This window comes from Carassius auratus, chromosome 4 (genome assembly GCF_003368295.1).
Source record: "Carassius auratus strain Wakin chromosome 4, ASM336829v1, whole genome shotgun sequence".
NCBI lineage: Eukaryota > Metazoa > Chordata > Actinopteri > Cypriniformes > Cyprinidae > Carassius > Carassius auratus.
The window spans coordinates 2,517,982-2,542,723 of record NC_039246.1 but is presented as its reverse complement, the minus strand read 5'-3'; the positions used below and the strand labels follow the sequence as shown (position 1 = coordinate 2,542,723).

Below are 24,742 nucleotides of genomic sequence, written 5' to 3'. Positions count from 1 at the left end.
TGTGTCTATATCGTCCTAATGCATGGTGAGGAGGTCAGTTTGAGTGGCTAAAGGCTCTCCAAGGGTCACAGCTGAGAATTGCAGAAAACAGTTGAGTCTCTGGGTTCAGAAAACCTTTAAAAAAAATTGTCAAACAGAACCTGCATCAACACATGTTGTTTGGGAGGGTTTCAAGAAAAATTCTCCTAGCTCATCCAAAAACAAACTAAAGCATATTCAGTTATCAGACACGACTGGAACTACAAATGGGACTGGCTTCTATGATCAGATGAAACTAAAAATGAGCTTTTTAGCAGTAAACACTCAAGATGGGTTTGGTGAAAACAGGGATAAAAAGTACCCCATGTGTACAATGAAATATACAGCTGTATTTTTGATGTTGTGGGCCTATATTTCTCCTGGATCTGGACATCTTGTTTAGACACATGGCATCATGGATTCTATCAAATACCAACAGATAAAAAATCAAAAAGTGACTGACTCTGTTAGAAAACTTATAATGGGCCATGTTTGGATCATTCAACCGTACAATAATCCAAACACAAACCTCAAAAACAACACAGAAATGGGTCACTGAGCTCAAAACCAAGCTTCTGCTCTAGCCATTCCAGTCCTCTGACCTGAACCCTACAGAACATGAGAGGAGTGAACTGAAGAGGAGAAGCTGGGAATCTGAAGGGTCTGGAGTGATTCTGGATGAAGGGATGGTCTCTGATCTCTTGTCAGGTGTTCTCTAACCTCATCAGGCATTATAGGAGAACATTTAGAGCTGTTAAACTGGCAAATGAAGGTTCCAAAAAGTATTGAATAAAAGGGTGCCAATAATTGTGTCCAACCAGTATTAAAGAAAAACATTTATTTCATAATGATATTTCCCCCCATTTAAAATACTTATTATCCAATGAAATGATACATTTTTGTGATTTTTTAAAATAAAAGATCAAAAGGATTAACAACACAGATGAATTTTCACAACCTTATTTGATCATATTTACCAAGGGTGCCAATATTTGTGGGCATGACTGTAAACCATCCATCGCACCTTTCAAGCATAGCTGCAGGCCTGTCCTATGTCAAGCACACAGGTCACACCTGCATGCTAGTATAGCAAAGTAGCATATCTAGGTAGATGTTCCATTCTGCAATTTTGTTGTATAATGCATCACCTACCTTTTACTACCCACTGCACAAGCTAATCACATGTCAACTTCAAACCACAAAATTCAACACCTATAGCTATGGGGTACAATAGGTGAGATCAAAAACATACATTTGAAACATTTTCTTTTAGCTGCAGCTCTGTTAACGCGTGCAGCTCCAGACAGATCCTGTTACAGTCAGACAACTCTTTTATCAACTTCATTATTCTTTTATTCAAAGTTTTCTGTTTTTTTTTTCAGCTTTCTTCCATTTGTAGCCCTTGTATGTTAAGATCACCAAAGTCAACATATATTTTATCTGCTTCACAATTCCCTATAGAAATGGGCTCAGTTGGGAATTGATCTGAAAACCTTGTATTTGCATTATTAACAGGGAATTCTTCAATTTATATATTATTTTAGCACTCTAAGTATACTATCCAGTTCTTATTTAAGTGTTTGATTTTATACTTGAAATATACTTTGACTCTTTCCATCCAATATAATTTTTGCCAGCGGTAGCATTTTGAGCCTTTTCACAAAGAAGTCCCCCAGAATATTTTGTTTTGTATCAATATGTGAACAGTATATCAAAAGAGAGAACAGAGCCTTTGCTTTTAAACGAAAAAAAAAAAAGTGTCATGCATTTTTTTTTTTTATCAATACTTGACCGTAGATATACATTCTATAACAAAAAGCTGAAAAAAAAACCCTACATCTTCATGGGTTCAACATTTCATCCAGTAACATTAGGCCGTTTTTATTTAAATGCTATTTAATTATTACATTTGCACTTGTATCTGGTGTTTCTTCACAGACTAAAAGTTTAATTCCTTATTTTTCATTTATAAAGTATTCCTAATCACACTTGAATCAGCTTTTTTGTAACAGTACTCAAAAAAAAAAAAACACAAACAGGGTCTCACATTTAAATTACTTTTGTATGTAAAGGACCTAAATATGTATAAGTGTGATGTTTTTATTAGATTGAACACAGTCATTGTCTGATGGTTCCTGAAATTGCTTCTAAACCTCTTGTCAGGACAATGGCAGTTTATTTACAGAATGAGTTTGCATATGTCTTTTCAGGTTATTTTGATATGAAAAGCTCTTTTTACACTGAACACACTTGTATGGCTTCTCTCCAGTGTGACTTTTCATGTGAATATTAAGGTTTCCTTTAATTGTGAAGCTCTTTCCACACTGAGGGCAGGTGAAAGGCTTCTCTCCAGTGTGAGTTCTTCTGTGATTCTCAAAGTTAGCTCTCTGTGAGAAACTCTTTCCACACTGGTGACATATAAAACAGTTCTCTCCTGGGTGACTCCTCATGTGAAGATCAAGCTGTGATTTATATCTGAAGTTCTTTTCACACTGAACACACTTGTAAGGTTTCTCTCCGGTGTGAACTCTCATGTGAGTATTAAGGTTTCCTTTAACTGTGAAGCTCTTTTCACACTTAGGACACTTGTAAGGTCTGTCTCCAGTGTGAACTCTCATGTGAATCTCAAAATTTGCTCTCTGTGAGAAACTCTTTCCACACTGATGGCATATAAAACAGTTCTCCCCAGAGTGAATCTTTATGTGTTGATTAAGGTGTGATTTAAATACAAAACTCTTTCCACACTGATCACAATCAAAAGGTTTCTCTCCAGTGTGAACTCTCATGTGGCCGTCAAGTTCATTTTTCTGTTTGAAACTCTTTCCACACTGAGAGCAAATGAAAGGTTTCTCTCCAGTGTGGATTCTCATGTGAATTTTAAGACTTCCTTTTACTGAGAAACTCTTCCCACACAGTTTGCAGGGGTATGGCTTCTCTCCAGTGTGAATCCTCATGTGGGATTTAAGGGTTGATTTCTGTCTAAAACTCTTTCCACACTGAGAGCATATGAACGGCTTCTCTCCAGCATGGATTTTTAAGTGAACTTTAAGACTTTGTTTTCGATTAAAACTCTTTCCACACTGTTGGCAGGTGAAAGGGCTCTCTCCAGTGTGAATCTTCACATGAGACCTAAAACAATCTTTTCGTATGAAGCTCTTCCCACACAGTTTGCAGGAGTACGGCTTCTCTCCAGTGTGAATCCTCATGTGGATATTAAGGGCTGATTTCTGTCTAAAACTCTTTCCACACTGAGAGCATTTGAACGGCTTCTCTCCAGTGTGGATTTTTAAGTGAACTTTAAGGCTTTCTTTTCGATTAAAGCCATTTCCACACTGTTGGCAGGTGAAAGGGCTCTCTCCAGTGTGAACTCTCATGTGAGACCTATAACAATCTTTTCGTCTGAAGCTTAACTCACACAGTTTGCAGGAGTAAGGCTTCATCTCTCCAGAGTGACTTCTCATGTGAGCATTAAGTGTTTTTTTCTGTGTAAAACTCTTTCCACACCGAGGACACATGAACAAATTCTCTTCAATGTGGATTTTCAAGTGACTTTTAAAGCCTTCTTTTCTAATAAAACTCCTTCCACAGTGTTGGCAGATGAAAGGACTCTCTCCAGTGTGAACTCTCATCTGGACTTTAAGGTTTGTAGTTTCTGTTTTATGAGTCTGTGAGTAACTAAAAGATTTTTCTCCAGCCATGAGGTCATGATATTTCACATACTGATTTTTCTCTTCCATTTCATTCAGGTCTTGACTCTCCTCTTTCAGCGCCATCAGGTCTAGAGTGAACAGAAACAAAAAAGGTTATCACTAGTTTACTAGTTTAATGGCACAAATATATAAATTGCCTTTAGACAGGAAAAACATAAAATCCAACAAGACGTATGGTAGGTAGTCAACCAAAATGACTATTACCACTGTGAATATCACTGCCACAGCGTTAAATAAAGCCCTGTCAGATTTGAAACTCATTCTCAATGGTCCAGGTTACCCTGTAACATATACTGGTAATAGGCAGAAGATTCGAAAATATGACGACTCATTAAGTCAGCTCTTTCTTTTGAGAGACAATATCTTTATTTATCATGCACTTTTTTGATTAACAACTTTTCAGACTTTTTACATTAAAGCTGCAGTAGGGAACTTTTGTAAAAAATAATTTTTTACATATTTATTAAAACTGTCATTATGTCCTGACAGTAGAATATGAGACAGATAATCTGTGAAAAAATCAAGCCCCTCAGGCTACTCCCAGTGGTCCTATTGCCATTTGCAGAAATACACCGCTCCCGGTAAGAAACAACCAATCAGAGCCAGGAGGAGTGTCTTAGGAGTGTCAATCAAGCTCGTGTGCGCACTGATCACCCCCCCCCCCCTCCTGCTCACTCACAGTGCGTGCAGCCATTCAAAATCAATACTGCCGGTGTGCCGCAGCTGTGCTAATGAAGGACAAACAATCCAAACTGCCAATTCCTCGTGTGACACCATCTCATAAAATAACGGGTAAACGGAAAAAGACAGATGACGATGAAAAAAAACCCAAAAAGAAAGAATTTGATAAAGTCCGAAATAAAACGAGGGTAAATATCGGAGCGGCTTTTCAGATGTGGAGGGAGCTACATGTCCTGAAAGGATTTAAAACAGATGCCGAGTTAGCCACATTTCTGCTTGACAAGTAAGTATCCGTGCCTTGATTTGTTTCATTTTTTAAGAACTGTGAGCTGTGGAGGGAGGGCTTTAACGCAGCAGAGAGCGAGGGGGGGAGTGACCTGTAAGCTGTGATTGTTCAAAATTTCAGGCCAAGTCAATGTTTTCTAAAAGTTCCCTACTGCAGCTTTAAAGGAGAGCTACCTTACGAAATTGCAAAAAATATATTTTTCTAAAATCCATTTGACCTGTTTTTTAGTTTTTATATTAAAGCGTTGTGTATTGTCATAAAAATTTTCAGGCACAGAAAGAAGGCATGGTTCCAGTAGCCGCAGTAAGTGTTGATGCAGACATGTAAGATAGATGCTGTGTGTTTCTGTGCCAAAGCAAAAAAAAGTGACGTCATCCACTGGTTGTGCTGGTAGCATTGCAGTGGGCAAAGGAGCAGGAATCCATTTCGACAGCCTTGAACATGAAGCACTGGAGGACGCCGATCTCCTGGAGCACCAAAGGGTCCTAAAATCTGGAACACACAGATGTGGCCCTGGAGAAGGTGCAGATGGTCCTTAGACTGGAACGCAGGTAATCTAACTAATTACTTTTCCTGTCGTTACAACGCCGTTAACGTTACTGGGCGTTAAGTGCGGTGCATTACTATGCATTGATTTAATAAACTTTGCAATCCGAATGCGGACTACTTCAAAGCACTAAGCACTACTTCAAATTCATTGTGGTCAAAGGCAAGAACGTGCATGTAATGTGTACATGTAATGTGTGACACGCATCTACAAAGCTAGTGGCCAAAACCAACTTTTTTTTTTGTTGTTGTTGTTGTTGTTTTTTTACAGTAACGCAAATAGTTACTTTTCCTGGTAACGAGTTACTTTTATTATAGAGTAATTCAGTTACTAACTCAGTTACTTTTTGGAACAAGTAGTGAGTAACTATAACTAATTACTTTTTTAAAGTAACGTTCCCAACAGTGTTTACTGGACAAAGACTCTGAATGAGGTCTGAACGAAGATGATCTCTTTCCTCACAGGCTGGAGGTTCAGAACGTGGTTGTATCTGTTGCTGCCTCGAAGCTGGAGTTTTTGGCATCTGTTTTTGGAGTTTGGTATCTGTTATTGCCCCTTCCCTCACGGGCCTTAGGCTCAGAATGGTGGTGATCTGCTGCAGTCCTTTCCTTGACAGGAATCTGACTAAGAACAGAGGTTGATCACCTTCACAAGCTGGAGACTCTGGAGAATGTTTGTTGATCTGTTAGTGACTCCTGGATGTGTCACAGACTCAGAACCGGTGTTGCTGACTCAGTACATGGAGTGACTTTTGGGAAGTTACATCTCTTTTCGATGAGGAGGAGATTGCAATCTGGCGCTTCTCCATTTCCAGGCTGTGATTGGCTGTTTCCATCTGATTGGGGGGCACAGTGTGGCCCACCCTTCTTTCCTCCTGCGGAACTTTTTTGCATAGTACAAACACACATTCAGAAAAGTGTCACTAAAGGTTTACCAGTGTATTTCTCACTTACCAAACCAAAACCATAATACCTTTGGCAATATTACAAACACATTAAGTCCAAACATGATGGGAAAAGATTGAACTGTCATGCATGCATTCATTTGTCCATTAACAGTTTGTGTAATATTCTGCACTACACGTCGCTGTCACTGAGAATACTTATTTCTCTGAATGAGTATGAGACATGTGCTGTAGTTTGCATCAGTTTAAGGTTTGAGAACATAGTAATGAATGGATTTGGATGGAACTCTGTGATCCATCTTTGTTTCACGCATTGCAGAGGTCCTAAGGAATTTTTATGGCGGTCACATGCCAAAACCTGAGGAATCAGTCTGTTGGTGGGTGAAGGGCAGAAACTGCATTTTGGCCAATAGGAAGTCCTGTCCTTCCCGGGCTTTGTATCAAAGTCGTCTTCCTGCCCTCTAATGCCGCGTTTCCACCACAGGAACTTTACCCAGGAACTAGGGACTTTGGTCTGGTACTCAGTGTGTTTCCACCACAGGAACCAGGAACTAAAGTTCCGGGTAAAAAAATGCCCCTCAGAAAGTCCCTTCTGGCGAGTTGGTACTTTTTCAAAGTTCCGGAACTTTCGGGGGCGGGTCTTGGGCGCTAAACATCCTGATTGGTTGAGGTCACGTAGCATTGTTTGGGTTCAACCACCATTTATTCGGATCATTATCAAAATAATACTGTTATTGTGTCATGAAATGTAGTTGTTTAAAATTCAAATCTGTGGTTTATTTATAAAGACAGTGCCTATTTAAAAATGTGGTTCGCCGATCTCAGAGACGGTGAGCTCCACACGATCAGCGAGAGCTCAGTGATCATCTATCCGCCGAGAAGCAGCCTTACTTCGGCTAAACCTTCTGATATGTGCCGCTGGCTCTGATGTCTCTTTAGTGGTTAAACATTAAATATAATTCGTTTTTGGGTAAATCTAACAGGTTATCTTTGGTCTGTATTCAATTTACTTATATGCTAAAATGAAAATAAAAAAGGCAAATTTATATAATATTTTGTTTCATCGTTATGACAATGTGTATATATACACATATCCCTGAACTAAGAACATTTCTGCAGCTGTTATTATGTTTAAATGAAAATGAAAGGAGGCAGAGGTGTTTGATATCCTATTTCGTTTTATTGTAAATATACAGAGAGGAAAATTGCAGTAGCCAGGACGAGCTGACTGAAGCTATCAAGTACGCTGCTGTTTACAGATTTACCGGATTTGCGTCGTCGCGGACATCACACTCCCGAGTCGAATGGGCAAAGTCTGAACTACCGAGGATGCACGTCCAAAATCAATGTCCTTTGTATTGAGAAACGTGCGCAGACCTACGTCACCAGTCTATTTGCCTAATCTTCCCGGTACTTTACACCGCGGTGGAAACGCAGCAAGCAACAGGTATGGGGGGAAAAAAGTTCCTGGTAGAAATGTTTCGGGTAATTTCGGTGGAAATGCGGCATAAGAGGTGTCTGGCTGTTGTCCTGGTATCTTTATCTGATGGCATTGGACAGTTTACTTCTATTAGTCCTCCAAGATCCAATTAAAATGTAGCAAACCTTTGTCCACTGTTGTGGTCAGAGAAGGGCCCTGCCATAAACTGGGCACTGGAATGTGCGGTCCACTACAACTGTAATACCAATGTACTTACATAGTAACTCCTCAGGAACTGTTCACTTGATATAAATTGTAACAATCTGGACACCAACCACAATTTTTATGTAAAGCTTATCTTACTGGCCGCTGCTGTGTAACATCAGAGTAATTACATGATTAATCTAATATAAAGTGTAACACTTTCGTTACACATTTTTACTTTCATTACCAAAAAGTGTTGTTACCAATGTCCTGTTACACATTTGTACTTACAAATACCATTCAGTGGGTTGTTACATGTGTGTAGCTACAAAGACATCAGAGCTGTAGATAAAATGCACCAATGTATACCTACACTGTTGTTACATATTATGTACACATATACATATACTGCATATACATTAAAGTGTACAGCATTTACAGTGTACAAAGAAAAAAATGAGAGAAAAGAGTACCATCATGTAGACAGATAAGGGTACATAGTAAACTTATTATCAATGCCAAGACAGTTACCCACAGCTTCTGAAATGAATTGTATTTACCTTTTAATATATATCCTATATTTTCCATAAGTATGGATTGTTTAATCAGAATTACCCAGTCCTTTATAAGAGGGGTTCTGTCCTGACCTGTTTATTCATAATTAATTTCCTCCCCGACATCTGCAAAGGTTTAAAGACATCTTTTGGAGTATTCCAAAAAAAAGGAGGGCAAGACACCCAGTAAACACTTTAATTGGGGATGCTGTAACCTTCTGTTAAATATTATAGATAGATTGTCACAAACACCATTCCAAAAATCAGCAATCAAAGGACATTCCCAAAGACAATGAAAGAAATGTGCTGATAGCGTTACTGCATTTGGGACATTGGGGTGATATAGTATTTACTTGGCTATATTTTTGTAGTGATACATAAGCTCTATGTACAATATTAAATTGCATTTCTTTAAATCTATTTCAGATTGAGATATTCAAGGGTAGTCTATAATAATATCTTCCCAGACATTTTCGTCAATGTCACATTTTAAGTCCTTACTCCATTCCTTCTGCAACAAGATCAGATTGTCTGCTTGAAAATGGTTACTCATGGAATAAAATTTGGGTATGAAGTGTTTAATGTCTTAACGTCTTAAGATAAAATCTATCCAAAATTAAATCAGAACTATTCAGAGTGAGACTGCCATGTCTAGTATATGGGTCATTGACGTAAAAGGATTTTCAACAGGCCAATTTTAAAATACAAAAAATTATAATATCTACTGTAATTTTTCAAACATTAAGAATGTTGTGTAAACATAAATTCACATTAAGTGATTTTAGGGTTTTTTCATCTAGATATATAGACATATTATAATGCCGAACAAAACAAACCAGACAGGAGAGTAAATTAACTTCGGTGGACTTAAACTTGAACAATGGTGTGTATTAAATAATAATTGTATTTGTATTTAACACTCCCTTTTAATTTTAGATTGTATTACCACACTTTATTACATTATTAAAAAAATTATAATAATAAAGTAAATAAATAAAGTGCAATAATAAATAGTGATAATATTATCACTATTATGAACTTATTTTTTATAGTTATATTTAATGGGTCACACTATATGTAGTGTAGGGCTGTTAACGAATATTCTAAATTCGAATATGTATTCGAATAGTTAAAAAAAAAAAACGAATTTCGAAGGTGAAAATTAATATTCGAATAAAAAAAAATGTGGAAAAAAAACGCTCACGGTAGTAGGGCCGTGGTTGTCTGCTTTGCGAGTGGGCGCTAGCGCGCCTGAGGGTTCAGGGACAGGTCACAGGAGTCGCACTGTCTGGCACAGCATCACTGCTGAAAGTTGACGCGTCTTCATTGAAGATGGTAGCAAATGCAGAGCCCAACTCGACCGCAGCAGAGAAAGTGAGGTAAAATTGTTGACCCGCGAGATAAAGTTTTATGCAAGCTATTTAAGATACAGTTAGCATACCATTCGACCACTAGCAACATGAGGTCACATCTCAAATATGTGAACCCAAAGGAGCATGGCATAATGTGTGGAACTCCAGCTAAACAGTCACGTCTTGTCGCTTAACCTTACTTTGCATCGCCCGCCTCAAACTTTTTGTCTGCAACACAACAAGAGGCCATAACGGATAAAATAATTTCGTTCATTTGTAAGGACATGAGACGATCAGTATCGCGGATGGGGCAGGCTCCGGGGAGTTCTGTCAAGCAATGGATCCGAGGTTTATTTATTTATCGTTTCATGTCAAAGAAAAGTTCCATGTTTACCACAGCACAGCTCGCTCGGAGCATTCAATGTCAGTTCTATTTGCTGTAAAACTTCAATTAATATTAATAATATTTGTTTCAATCACTGAATGAAGCCTGCTACATTTGGGACAACAGTCGCGACCTTAAATTGCTTGCACAAAAATTTGTTTGTTCATTTAATCCGTTATGCGCAGAGAACGTGAGGGTGAGAGAACTTGAGGTCTGCAGTCTTGGCCATTAGCTGATTTCCTTGTTTTTGCGTAGGTAATACGTTGTCATATATGTTTAAACTTAAATAGACTATCTATACAAGTAGTTATGTCTCTTTGTATTATTTTGTCCGGTTATTGACGTAATGCGCGTCATTGACAACATGCGCAACCAGATGTTCGAATAGTTCGAATATTCGTGTATTTTTTATAGGGAATATTCGAACGTCATTTTTGAGCAATTTTGACAGCCCTAATGTAGTGTGACGACTAAATCAAATCTCTAGGTTCTTCTTGATTTTCTTGTGATGTCAGAGAATATCAGAAATGATAAACGGACAGAAATTCAGTGCAAGCAAAATGTAAGTATGTGTTCGATACTCATGATTAATTAAATGATAAATGAATGATTCTCACTGCTTTCAACTCAGAAATAGGTTTTGGGTTTAATAGGGACACATAATATAACATTTTTGTTTTTAAAATCTTTTATTATTTTTCTCCATCTGTGGCGTCATTCATTTCGTCACAAGTTGTATGTAGTAAATACAATAAAGAGAAGCATGAAGAAGAAAGACTTTGAGAAGGAAACAGACCTGATTGTTCCTCAGTATCTTCATGTTTGACTATGAAAGCTTCTTCAATATATAACAACTTCACGTCTTCATTCTCTTCTTTAATAAACTCCATCTTTATAACAGTGTCTCGAGGATCTCGGTCGCTTCACAGGAGTTTATCTGTATTTAAGATGAGAATAATTAACAGGCAGATCTCTGTGTGCATCTCAGTCAGCTCTCTAGTTCAGTAGTCAGCACACTAGCTCAGTAGTCAGTGCACAGTCAGCGCACTAGGTCAGTAGTCAGCACACTAGCTCAGTAGTCAGCACACTAGCTCAGTAGTCAGTGCACAGTCAGCGCACTAGGTCAGTAGTCAGCACACTAGCTCAGTAGTCAGCGCACTAGATCAGTAGTCAGTGCACTAGCTCAGTAGTCAGCGCACTAGATCAGTAGTCAGCGCACTAGCTCAGTAGTCAGCACACTAGATCAGTAGTCAGCGACCTAGTTCAGTAGTCAGCACACTAGCTCAGCGCACTAGTTCAGTAGTCAGCGCACTAGGTCAGTAGTCAGCGCACTAGGTCAGTAGTCAGCACACTAGTTCAGTAGTCAGCACACTAGCTCAGTAGTCAACGCACTAGTTCAGTAGTCAGCGCACTAGTTCAGTAGTCAGTGCACTAGGTCAGTAGTCAGCGCACGAGGTCATTAATCAGCGCACTAGTTCAGTAGTCAGTACACTAGTTCAGTAGTCAGCAGATTAGTAAGGTAGTCAGAGTTAAAGACCCGATTAGACAATAACTCACAAAACTAGCAAATCATAAAAGAGCACAGATACAATTAAAATATTTATGTTTTACACTCGGTACTATGTACATATGTACTATGATGTGTGTGTGCTGTTCTTGTATTTACACAGATGTGTCTTCAGTCTGCTGTTATCACAGATATTAAAACTATGATAAACCTCAAGAAAAAACAACATTTGACCAAAGAGACTGAAGTCACTCCCCAGATCCCCTAAATGTTAATAAATTATCTTCAATATAAATAAGCTTTAGAATCAATAGATAAAGCATTAAACATGACTACATAAGTCTCTATATACCTATATTTATTGTCAATTATATAACAACTTCACGTCTTCATTCTCTTCTTTAATAAACTCCATCTTTATAACAGTGTCTCGAGGATCTCGGTCGCTTCACAGGAGTTTATCTGTATTTAAGATGAGAATAATTAACAGGCAGATCTCTGTGTGCATCTCAGTCAGCTCTCTACTTCAGTAGTCAGCACACTAGCTCAGTAGTCAGTGCACAGTCAGCGCACTAGGTCAGTAGTCAGCACACTAGCTCAGTAGTCAGCGCACTAGATCAGTAGTCAGTGCACTAGCTCAGTAGTCAGCGCACTAGATCAGTAGTCAGCGCACTAGCTCAGTAGTCAGCACACTAGTTCAGTAGTCAGCGCACTAGATCAGTAGTCAGCGACCTAGTTCAGTAGTCAGCACACTAGCTCAGCGCACTAGGTCAGTAGTCAGCGCTCTAGGTCAGTAGTCAGCGCACTAGGTCAGTAGTCAGCGCACGCACTAGTTCAGTAGTCAGCACACTAGGTCAGTAGTCAGCGCACTAGCTCAGTAGTCAGCGACCTAGTTCAGTAGTCAGCACACTAGCTCAGCGCACTAGGTCAGTAGTCAGCGCTCTAGGTCAGTAGTCAGCGCACTAGGTCAGTAGTCAGTGCACGCACTAGTTCAGTAGTCAGCACACTAGGTCAGTAGTCAGCGCACTAGATCAGTAGTCAGCGACCTAGTTCAGTAGTCAGCACACTAGCTCAGCGCACTAGTTCAGTAGTCAGCGCACTAGGTCAGTAGTCAGCGCACTAGGTCAGTAGTCAGCACACTAGTTCAGTAGTCAGCACACTAGCTCAGTAGTCAACGCACTAGTTCAGTAGTCAGCGCACTAGTTCAGTAGTCAGTGCACTAGGTCAGTAGTCAGCGCACGAGGTCATTAATCAGCGCACTAGTTCAGTAGTCAGTACACTAGTTCAGTAGTCAGCAGATTAGTAAGGTAGTCAGAGTTAAAGACCCGATTAGACAATAACTCACAAAACTAGCAAATCATAAAAGAGCACAGATACAATTAAAATATTTATGTTTTACACTCGGTACTATGTACATATGTACTATGATGTGTGTGTGCTGTTCTTGTATTTACACAGATGTGTCTTCAGTCTGCTGTTATCACAGATATTAAAACTATGATAAACCTCAAGAAAAAACAACATTTGACCAAAGAGACTGAAGTCACTCCCCAGATCCCCTAAATGTTAATAAATTATCTTCAATATAAATAAGCTTTAGAATCAATAGATAAAGCATTAAACATGACTACATAAGTCTCTATATACCTATATTTATTGTCAATTATATAACAACTTTCACTTGCACTGATATGACAAGATTTGTACATTAATTTAAATAATTAATATTTTAAATCCAAACTGTGTGGAGTCACAGCTTTTCTGTGAATTAAATACGTTCAGTGACAGTATTAGATACATCACAATGTTACATCCGAAAATAATTCATTAATTTAAAAGTTCGACAAATGGGCTGCCTTGATTTAAATGCTTTACATGATTAAAAACAAACCTCTCTTCATCCAAATCATAGATGCAGAAGCGCGGCGCCGACCTGTGACGTCACGGCACCCCATCAAAATAAAAGTCCCGCTCAAAATAATGAGTTAACATACAGAAAACATATTCAAGAGATTTCTATACAAGATCAAGGATTAATTGAAAAAATAAATTGCAGATTTAGGAAATAACAGTTACATTTTGAATATTTTATAAAGAACATATGTATTTGATCTTACAGATTTCAATACGCTTGTATATGAGCAATTTTGTTTATAATAAAATGTAGTATATTTAACTGATTAAAGCTGTACCTAATGATTTCCTTTAATTGGTAAAATTATAATAGCACATTTGATTGTTAGTCCTTGTCTACACTTATTAAGAGTGAATGTGTTCAGTTTCTAGATGCAAGATAAATTAATCAGTTTACTACAAACAATGTAACTCTTGAGCATCTGTTATTCCATAGAGAGCAATCAGGAGTAATATTTTAATTGTAAATTGATTTAATGTTTGTGAATCTGGGAGTTTAAGAGATTCATTATTATCATTAACATTAAAACCTTAAACTGCCGATTAACTGGGAGCCAATGCAGTGAGGCTAGCACTGGCAAATCACTGGCCTGCAACCTGGTTCCTGTTAAAAGACTAGTTGCTGAAGGCAGTTCATCAGCACAAGAGGAATTATAAGGATATAAAAAAATCAATGTCATATGGGCAAGACTCCTTTCTCCCTGAATAGCCTATAAGCACTGTTGCAAATCTGATATTGACCTTGTACAGTGGTTAAATAAAGTTTGTTACTAACGTTATAGACAAAATTATGTCTATAGCGTGCCTAAGTTATGACATCACTTTGTAGGACAACCCGGAAGTTAGCGGCGCATGGGTTCCCTCGATCGAAAAGCCATGCATTTTTCCCATAGACTTTTGGAAAATCGCAAAAAATAAGATCTGTGTTCAACAAAGAGTTATGACCCTTACACGTTTTGTCTATCAAGATAATCTTTACAAACTACTACAAAATGTATACATTTGAAATAAAGCCGTCAGATATAAAATGCTAACGGTAGGCTATCAACGGACTACAGCACACCATGGTCGCAGATCAACGTCATCATCAAGCTTCCTCAAAGTTTATTTAAAAAACATGCTCGCTCATTATGATCTGCGCTGTGTATGAACACTTATCCACTTTTACATGAGAATATTGCCAATTCGTTTTTTTCAAAAATGTTAGAAACTAATTTTATGCGTGCCTCTCTGAGATTTTTTTTTATCTTGATAATGTTTTATTTATTTGTTTATTATTCTATATAAACCTTAATTTTATTTTCTTTGTGATTAAGATTATTATGCCTTATCATTGTGCCCCAAATAAACTTTAAAGATTATCTTTCACTGTATTATGTTTGATTGTATGTTTGCATACCATTTGCTAATTCGGCAGAAAAAATATGCACTTTTACCATCTCAGAAGAAACGTTAGCTATGGCTGTATCAATTTCCATTATTATGTCATTTTTTCTTAGACGATAGAAAAACCATAGATCGAGGAGAGAACCAGTATAAGTCTGGACATGTAGACCGGTATTGTAAGGGCCAGCATGAGGGACAAGGTTTATCGAGTCTCGGTAAGTAAAACTAGTGAGATAACGTTAGAGGAGTTATAATAGTGTTTTTATGTATTTAAGATAACTATACAAACAATCTCTGAACAAGCATAACACAGTTAAATTCCAAACATTTAATATAATAGTTGTATATAATTACATATGTTGAATTTAAAGAGAATTGTCCAATAGCATCAACAAATGCTTATTATAATATAAATAAACCATATATGTTCCCTGAATAAACCAGATATACTAATTTTGTTCACATTTTCTACATATTTTTACCTGATAATCCACAAGCCCCAATGTGAGAGCCAGTGTAGTAAATTTTATCTCACATTCACATTACGGTGAGCTGACTGAAGTGTACTTACAATAGTATACAATAGTTTAACATTTAATTTTTGGTATTTGTGACTATACATATCAGCATATTCTCTGGGAATTTAACTCGGGACCTTTTGCACAATTAATAAAATGCTCTAATCACTGAGCCACAGAAACCTTACAGCAAGAGTTGTAGTAAACATCTTTATTTTCATAAAATAAGTAAACTGAAAACAAACTATATACTAATTCCAAAAACTGATAATTCATACAACAGGTCTCTACAGGGAAAGATGGCATTGTTTCTACAATGGGTGGTTAAACATTTTTAGGCACATCAGTGCTATCCTGTCTCAGGGAGTATGAATGATCTTCCAAAATTTGTCCAGTGGGAACATCGTTTATGGATAAAAACAAAACATTTCCCCTGCAGGAAAATGACAGCTGCAGATGCGAGAATGGACACTGGGCTTCCGGTCAGCTCGTCTAAGGATACATTTAAAATAAGTAATGTTAGTTTTATGGAAGTTGCACCTTTACAGATTAAAATTACAAAGTGGGGTGGGGGGAATCACACAATAAAATATTTGTATTATATTAGAATGGAGTTTTTCAGCATTTACATTAATCTTCTTCATTGATCTGTCCACGTTTATATAGACCCTTTTACTGTTTGTACACAATGATGACGTAGCAACGTATGTGCACACATTTTGGCAACAAACTATGGCGAGAATCAGCAGCATGTCAAGCTACGCGAGTGGATTAAGCAACAGAGAAAGTTATTATAAAAAGTTGACTTTATCAAATGGTATTTGGCTACCAGATCCGTGTACTATAGTGGAGTGGATAGAAGACGTTAGCAGATGGCCAAATATACAGTGGCCGGATATATATAGGTAGTTCTATGAGAAACCGAGCGTGTACACCCGGAGGAAATTACATGCATATAAATCACTGGATGCTTATGAATACATTGTCTGTGGGCATGTACAGAACGTCAAATACCATGACATAGACTCAGTTTTGTGTGTTAAAATCAGAAATTCTCCCTAGTCAAAGACAAGGACACAAGGCAACGATGTATGAGGCTTGGGTTATAATCAACCAATGAGTATAATGTTAGTTTGAATAGGTCTGCGTTTGTCTTCAGGTTAGTTACTTTAGAAATTACATTTGTTTGTTGTCTATTGTACACCTGTGTGTTTAAAGCTCTGATGTGAACATTATGCAGCACAGTAACTGTCTTTTTGATGCTCTATTATCAGTGTTGACAGATGATGACATCCGGGAACTCCAGGTTGTGGACCCCAGAGCTGGAGAATAGTGACACAGACACCGCATCATCTGACACTGATTCAGAGGAGCATCCTGACTTACCGGAGTAATAATCTATTGTATTGTGTTATGAATCTGGTCCATGTTACCCAGAGCTACCTTTATTGTTTGTTTTCCTTCATTCTTTCCTACATTTATTCTTATTCTTCACCCAGACCTACATTTATCCTTTTCCTTACATTTTATGTTGTTGTTATTGATTTGTATGTGTCGACGCACTTTTGTTTAAAGTTTAATTTGGTAATGCTATAGTACTTTAATAGCAAGTTTCAAGTACAGTAAATATGTTTTACAAATGTAAATCTTTTTAAAACTAAAACATGGTAAATGTGTTACTCATTTGGAAACAACACTCTTACAGAGGTTTGTGAGGGCACCACATAGAGTCACAACATCGTCTAGCATGTTTACCTGCGACACAGGAATAACTGTTTGCAAAATCTTTTCTTCCACCTACCAATCGCTCCACATGGATTCTCACACGAGAAAGTTGTCTAGATGTGTCAACTTCCTGTGCAGAAAGCTGCTTTTTTCCTTTTGTGAAATGAGGGATACGAAGGGTTGCACCATAAGCTGCAAGCTCGTCTCTGATGAGAAAACCTCATCGCTAGGCTCCAAAAGTTCTAAGAAACCTGACTCTTTTGTGATCTGCTTGTCTGAAACCGTCCACCCCACCCAGGAGATAGAAAAGAAATTGCACCAGCTGGAGGGATAGCTATTAAATATTTGATGGTGTTGTTGTGTTTATAATTTGACCATGTCTGGGCCCTAGCAGTCAGATTACTGGGTCTAGCTATGAACATTTCTGTGCAGTCTATTATGCACCGGCAGATTTTAAAGTTCTGCTTGAATGTTTTTGGCATATTTTTAGGTATTGCGCCATTTAATTAGTGGCTTAAGGACCAAGGCCATACCAGGGACCCAGCTCCGCAAAATATTTGAAATCGTGGTTTTTGATACCTTAAATCTATATGCCAAGTCAGTATTACATATGCCCAAACTTAATTTCATCAACAGGTGGTCTTCTAGTGTAAGTTTTTGCATAATTATTTCTAAGTTGCCTGTTATTTTTGTAACCAGCCACTCAAAGAGCATGGAGGTCATTCCTGTGAGAAAAAACAACTGTCCAATGTTGCACTTAACAGCGGTGTAGGGAAAAGTAGATTTATGCAGCTCCTCTTTCAGCTTTACATTTTCTGCTTGTAGTGTGTCAAACTTGTGACACAGGTGTACATAGTCCTCCTGAAGCTGACTGTGTCTCCGGTTCAGGTCATCATACTCCCTCATTGTAACTGGGATGTCGTCTTCAGCTTTAATAAAGAAAAGTAAAAAATTAGCATATGCTGCAACCAATGCAGACAATTTCACAATTGGGGGTTCTCACATTTTAGCAAATTGTTTTTTTTTTCATTTCTTAATAGAAAAGAAGATACTTTATTGATCACCGGGTGAGACTTTTCGTCTGCATTTGACTCTTCCAGGGGCCTGTGTACTCATACACACAGATATGCAATTATAGTCTATTTTAGAAGGAGCCATAGGTTTGCTGCCGCGATAGGTCTGTCCCCTCTCCTCCTTTTTCTATGGTACCTACAATAAAAATAGCAGAAATGTACAGTTATGGAAGAGAGAAAAACAAACTAAAAAGAACAGAGGGGAAAACTAAATATTCTTACCTCTCCAACTTTGCTTCGGGGTTCTGGCTATGTTTTGTGTACACAAACACAGAAGGCACAAAATCAGGACTAGTAGAGTCCAATGATGCCTCACCTGCAAATAAAACACACACATTTGTTTACTAGCCAAATCTACAGCCAGTTTGTCAAACTTCAGCTGCATTTGATTATTATTCTACATTGTACAGACAATCACTAATGTAAACGAGGATTACTTGAGTCTAATTATGCCTCATCTGCAAATAACACACACACACACAGTTTGTTTACTAGCCAAATCCAGCGCCAGTTTATAAACTAGATGCATGTGGTCATTAAACTTCAGCTGCACTGATACACTACACCGTACAGACAATCAATAATGTATACCATGCTTTCCATTAAACTCAAGATTACAAAGATAAACTTACCTGATATAAAGTGGGCACTGCAGACGCGAGCATTTTTTATTATGTCCTCGTTCCTATCAACGCGTTTAATCGCCTGCAGCCACAGTTGCCGCCGGTTCTTCTGAAACGGCCGTGATCCTGTCGGAATCCTATATCGATTAGTGCAACCATAAACGCAACAGCCAGACATTTTGATGCTGGGAAACCGTTTTAATAAACTTAATAAACTTTGCTAACACGTTAGAACCACTGGGGAACAACACCACTTCCGTTGCCAAAATGCATGCGCAACTATTTGATCACATGGGCTGTAAAAGGGTCTGTAGCACATTAAATATAGTTAACGTTTACTACTAAAATAACAAAAATTAATAAAATTTTTACTTTACCTAATGCCTTAACTAATGCTGTTTACAAATACAGTCATATTATTATAAGTGGGTAAAAGCCAATTTCACAAATATCAGGGTGCAGGACCCACCCTTTCTATAATTATATCCAAACAAGTTACAATATGTCAATAAACCAGGTATTATTTTGAATATTTTAATTAAACACATTTCTCGACGTAATGTTAGCCTTTAATAAAACTGCAGCGGATCAAATCTATTAAACCGTTGCAAAGTAAACAAGCATTTAGATCTTTTAAGGGAAAGTCAAAGGTATTTTAACTGTTGATTTGGTTATGAAAAACATTTATTCTTACTAGCCTTTTTAACTCCATCTGACCGTCAAAGTAACATTAGCGTGTTAAGCAATATGCACCATTAAAGTTTCGTCGTGGCCACATTAAGGCCGGCGTAAATACAGTGTTCACATGGAAATCCTCGTTGTGTGAGCTTACCTTACAGCACGAATCCAGAGTCTCTGCTGGGTAACACTAGACGGAAAACGGTAAAACGAGCATCTTTCATTCGACGACTTGTGGTTGCATCTCGGGACAAAACAAAACACTATTGGCACACTACAGTCTCTCCACAGAAATAAAGAACTGGTAATCGGTTATCTTAATATCACAGAATTCTGTCTACAATAATATTTGAAAACTACAATTTGAAAAGACTAAATATATAACATTATGTATATTAACTGAAAGGTAAACTTCTAAAAACGTGAGGCTGAAACGCGGGCTAGTGAGAGATTTCATGTTTGTCATGATGACGTCTAAAGTCCACGCCAAACGATGTAGCTCCTTTTAGCAACTTGTTAGCAACCACCGTTTTTAAGACGCAATAAAGTTTTAAAAAATCACAAGCATGTTATAACTGGTGTGTTTTATGTCATAGATCAAAACGTTAAAATATTTAGAGGCTTTGTTAACCACAGACCTTATTTCAGGCGATTTAGCAAAAACCCATTCAAAAAACCCATAGACTTTAGGCCAAGGGAACCCAAAGTGCTAACTCACTTCTGCGTTTTGGCCTACAAAGTGACGTCATAACTTCGGCACTCTATTATTGCTTTAACCAATGAAAATAGTTTTAAACAAACCCAAAGCTAAACTTTCAAGCAATTGTGTTTTTTACTGAAAGAATCTGTATTTTGAAGACTAAATAAATGTCTCTTTCACTAACAGTGACTTGCCTCCACCTACTGGTGGTTTTATTTTCATATTTAAAATTATATTGTTTTTACATTTCATATTTCTACATTCAAATTTTTATTTATACATAACTATCTACTTTTGAGCTGCCTTAAACTATGTAAATAATATGATGTCACTTTGTAATTTTTTTATCACAATTAATCAAACTTTTTGGTGATTAATCGCACCCTTATCGTGAAATTTAACACACACCATTTATCTTGTTTTGAGTGCTAGGATTTAGTTGTAAACGCTGTGTTAAAATAAAGAAATGCATGACAAACTGGTTTGAGCAAACATATTGTTCAGGTTTATCTCAATCGTTGGCGGTGAATTCAGACTAACCCACACAAGTCAGCTATCCCCACCATCATACTGACTAACTAACACTTTTTGGACAATACACTGGATTACATCCGATTGCTAAACTCGACTCAGTGGACTGTAAGAGACTGTTGTTTGTTTGTGTTCACAGAAACATGGCTCAGCAACAGCATTCCAGCTGAAATGCTATCGAGTGGATAGAGATCTCGTCATGGGAGGCAAGTCTCGCGGTGGCAGGCTTTGTGTTTACATCAATGACTCCTGGTGCCACGATGCTGTTGTGGTCTGCAAACACTGCTCACCCCGGTGGAGTTTATGATTATTAAGTGCCGGCCGTTCTATCTGCCAAGGGAATATACTGCCATACTGCTGTAATTTGCTGTAATCTGTATGATGTAACATTCCTTCCAGCAACAAGACTGAGGCACTAAATGAACTGTACCAGCACATCAGTGAGCAGCAGACAGCACACCCTGATGCTTTTCTCATCATAGCTGGGGATTTCAACCATGCAGACTAAAAGAGTGTGTTCCAAAAAATACACTGCATATAGACCACTCATTAAAGTCACCAAATCAGTTTACAAACAGATTCAAGTGTTGCCAGAAGGGTCATCAGAGGCTCTTCAAGACTGTTTTGAAACCACTAACTGGAATATGTTTAAGCAGACTGCCACATACAATAACACCACTGAACTCCAGGAGTACTCTGAGACTGTCACTGCCTACATCAACAAGTGTATTGATGATGTAACAGTCACAAAAACCATCACTGTTCAGGCCAACCAGAAGCTGTGGATGACAGGAGAGGTCTACAGACTCCTGAAGACATTGAACTCTGCCTTCAGAGCTGGAGATGAGGTGGGCCTGAGAACAGCTAGGGCCAACCTGTCCCACTGCATCAGAGACGCTAAGAGACAGCACTCCAGGAGGATAGCCCATCAATTCAGAGACAGCAGTATGTATCCCAGCCTGTGGCAGTGGATACAGATCATTATGGATTACAAGCCGTCTCTCTGCTGAATGAGTTGAATGCATTCCTTAGCTCGCTTTGAGGAACAAAACAGCACCACTGCACAGAAAATGTACAAAATTGCTTCCATTGATATATAGGCAGCCCTAACCAGAGCAGTGGTCATGTGGTTCAAGAGGTCCTCTATGTCAAAAACAGAGTTGACAGAAAAGCAGCAGCTCCTTGGTTAAGGGTCACGATTCCAGTCCATAGACTTCCGTCCAATTGTCACTACAGGTCATCCTTTCCAATTACATTGACTTGTTGCCATGGGCTGTAAACCTCTTGATGATATTGTGCACATTGGACACAGGTACATTAAGGTCTCTATAGATTGACTTGTAGCCTTGAGATTGTCCATGTTTTCCCCCCAAACCCATAGACAACTTTTTTTATTTTTTCTCCATGCTCAGTGTGATACACAACACAAAGGTTGAGTCAACTTTTCTCAATCTTAACTGGTTGCAAGTGTGATTGCTATATTGCCCACACTAGTTACTTGCCACATGTCTACATACAAATGACAGGACCATCACATGCTTGAAAAGCAATTATTTCTTACAATTCTGACAAGAAGCCAATAATTTTGTCCAGTCCATTTTTGAGGTCTATGTGAAATTTTAACAAGTTATTTTATTTTTATTTTTTTGTTGCAGTACAAACAAAATATAAACAAGCATGTGAATACTAGGTGGAGGTACTGGTCTGCTCATCTCTAATAATTGGAAATTTAATCCTTTACCATCTTTGGGTATCAACAGCTCCTTTGAATCTCATTCAGTTACTGTTACCTACAATGTTAAAATACATTTTGTAGTTGTCTATCGACCCCCAGGACCACTAGGTAACTTTTTAGATGAATTAGATGTGTTGCTCTCAACCTTTCCTGAGGATGGTACTCCCCAGTTATGCTTGGAGATTTCAACATCCACCTAGATACTCTGCTTGCCTCTTTTGATCTTAATTGAGGGTCAACTACTGCTATTCACAAATCAGGCTACCAACTGGACCTTATTTATACACGACACTGCTCTACTGATCATGTTCTGGTTACTCCACTGCACACGTCGGATCACTTCCTCAATCTTAACCTCAACATGATCCCTGACACATCACTTACCCCTCCACATGTCATCTTTTGACGTAACCTACGCTCACTCTTACCCTCCCGGCTATCTGCTATGGTTTCATCTTCACTTCCTTCCCCTAAACTGTTTGCATCTTTGGATGCTAACAGTGCTACTGATACTTTCTGCTCCACTCTTACATCTTGTTTAGACACTGTTTGCCCCTTATCTTCCAGGCCAGCCCGTAACACCCCTACTGCCCCTTGGTTATCTGATGTTCTACGCGAACACCATTCTAAGCTTAGAGCTGCTGAAAGGGTGTGCCTCAAGTCCAAAAATTCTACTTACCTTAATGTGTATCAGTCACTCCTATCTTCTTTCTCTGCTAATGTCTCCTCTGCTAAAACGACATACTACCATAACAAAATTAACAATTCGTATAACTCTCACATGCTTTTTAAAATATTTTCCTCACTTTTTTGTCCTCCTCCCCCTCCTGCTTCATCTCTAATAGCTGACAACTTTGCCACGTTTTTCATTAATAAAATTAAAAACATCAGTCCACAATTTTCCACACCACAACCTGTCAAGCACATATAATCAGCAAACATACACTCATTTACATCCTTCTCTTTACTCTCTGAGGCAGAAGTCTCCAAACTCATCCTTTCTAATCATCCTAATACTACTACTACTACATCCTACTATCCTATTCCATCTCATCTCCTTCCAGCCATTTCCCCTGCAGTTGTACCTGCACTCACTCACATCATCAACACATCCCTCCACACTGGTGTTTTTCCCTTTTTTCCCTAATTTAGACAGGCGTGTATAATTCTACTACTTAAGAAACCCACCCTCAAGCCATCTCTTTTAGAGAACTACAGTTCATTTTCTCTTCTTCCTTTCTTTGCAAAACACTTTGATCTAGCTGTTTTCAACCAAGTTTCTGTCTTTCTCACACAGAACAACCTCCTTGACAGCAACCAATCTGGCTTCAGACGTGGACATTCAGCTGAGACGGCCTTGCTCTCAGTTGTTGAAGCTCTAAGACTGGCAAGAGCAGAATCCAAATCTTCAGTACTTATCCTGCTTGATCTGTCCGCTGCTTTTGACACGGTTAATCACCAGATCCTCCTATCAACCCTACTGGCAAAGGGCATCTCAGGAACCGCACTCCAGTGGTTTGAGTCTAACCTATCAGATAGGTCCTTGAGAGGTGAGGTGTCCAAGTCACAACAACTAACTACTGGGGTGCCTCAGGGCTCAGTTCTTGGACCACTTCTCTTCTCTGTCTAAATGGCATCATTAGGTTATTTCATTCAGAAATATGGCTTTTCATACCACTGCTATGCTGATGACACTCAACTCTACCTCTCATTCCATCCTGATGATCGGACGGTAGCTGCTCACATCTCAGCTTGTCTAACAGACATTTCTTACTGAATGGAGGACCATCACCTTCAACTCAGCCTTGCCAAGACAGAACTGCTTGTGGCTCCAGCAAACCCATCGTTTCATCACAACTTCACCATCAAGTTAGGCACATCAACCATAACTCCTTAAAAACAGCCAGAAACCTTGGATTTATGCTTGATGATCAGCTAAAGGGTTAATGTGAATAATGGGAGATGGAAATTCATTTTGCAAATAAATTTCCTCAAGCACATCAGAAAAGACATGTGAGGTTTGCGCTATGAGACTGTAAATCCTGACAAATCAGCAGACTTATCTTGTTCCACAGCATCTGAAATTTTGTTGTGGTCATTCGGAAATGCCCAAGCAAAGTCTGTCAAAGTATTTATGTATAACTGCCTCCCAGAACTAGTTCCCAAACAGCAGCATACACCTATTTTTAGTTTAAATGTATGCTAATCACACTTGAATCCAATTAGTGCTCTTTTAAAGCAACATTTTGGCGCTCTAGCGGTTAATAAACAAAACTGCATGCATTACATGG

At 38.3% G+C, this 24,742-nt stretch overlaps 2 protein-coding genes across 2 annotated transcripts in view; one reads left to right on the top strand and one right to left on the bottom strand.

Moving 5' to 3' along the window:
- LOC113066531 (gastrula zinc finger protein XlCGF57.1-like) overlaps positions 1-24,742 on the top strand; it is a 1,043,158-nt gene that overhangs the window by 362,373 nt on the left and 656,043 nt on the right. The window lies entirely within an intron of this gene.
- On the bottom strand, positions 1,872-10,987 carry LOC113066121 (gastrula zinc finger protein XlCGF57.1-like). The gene is made up of 2 exons (XM_026237785.1): positions 10,858-10,987; positions 1,872-3,796 (listed from the first exon to the last, which is right to left on the bottom strand). Exons 1-2 carry the CDS (start codon positions 10,949-10,951, stop codon positions 2,178-2,180), a joined length of 1,713 nt encoding a protein of 570 aa, XP_026093570.1. The 5' UTR covers positions 10,952-10,987; the 3' UTR covers positions 1,872-2,177.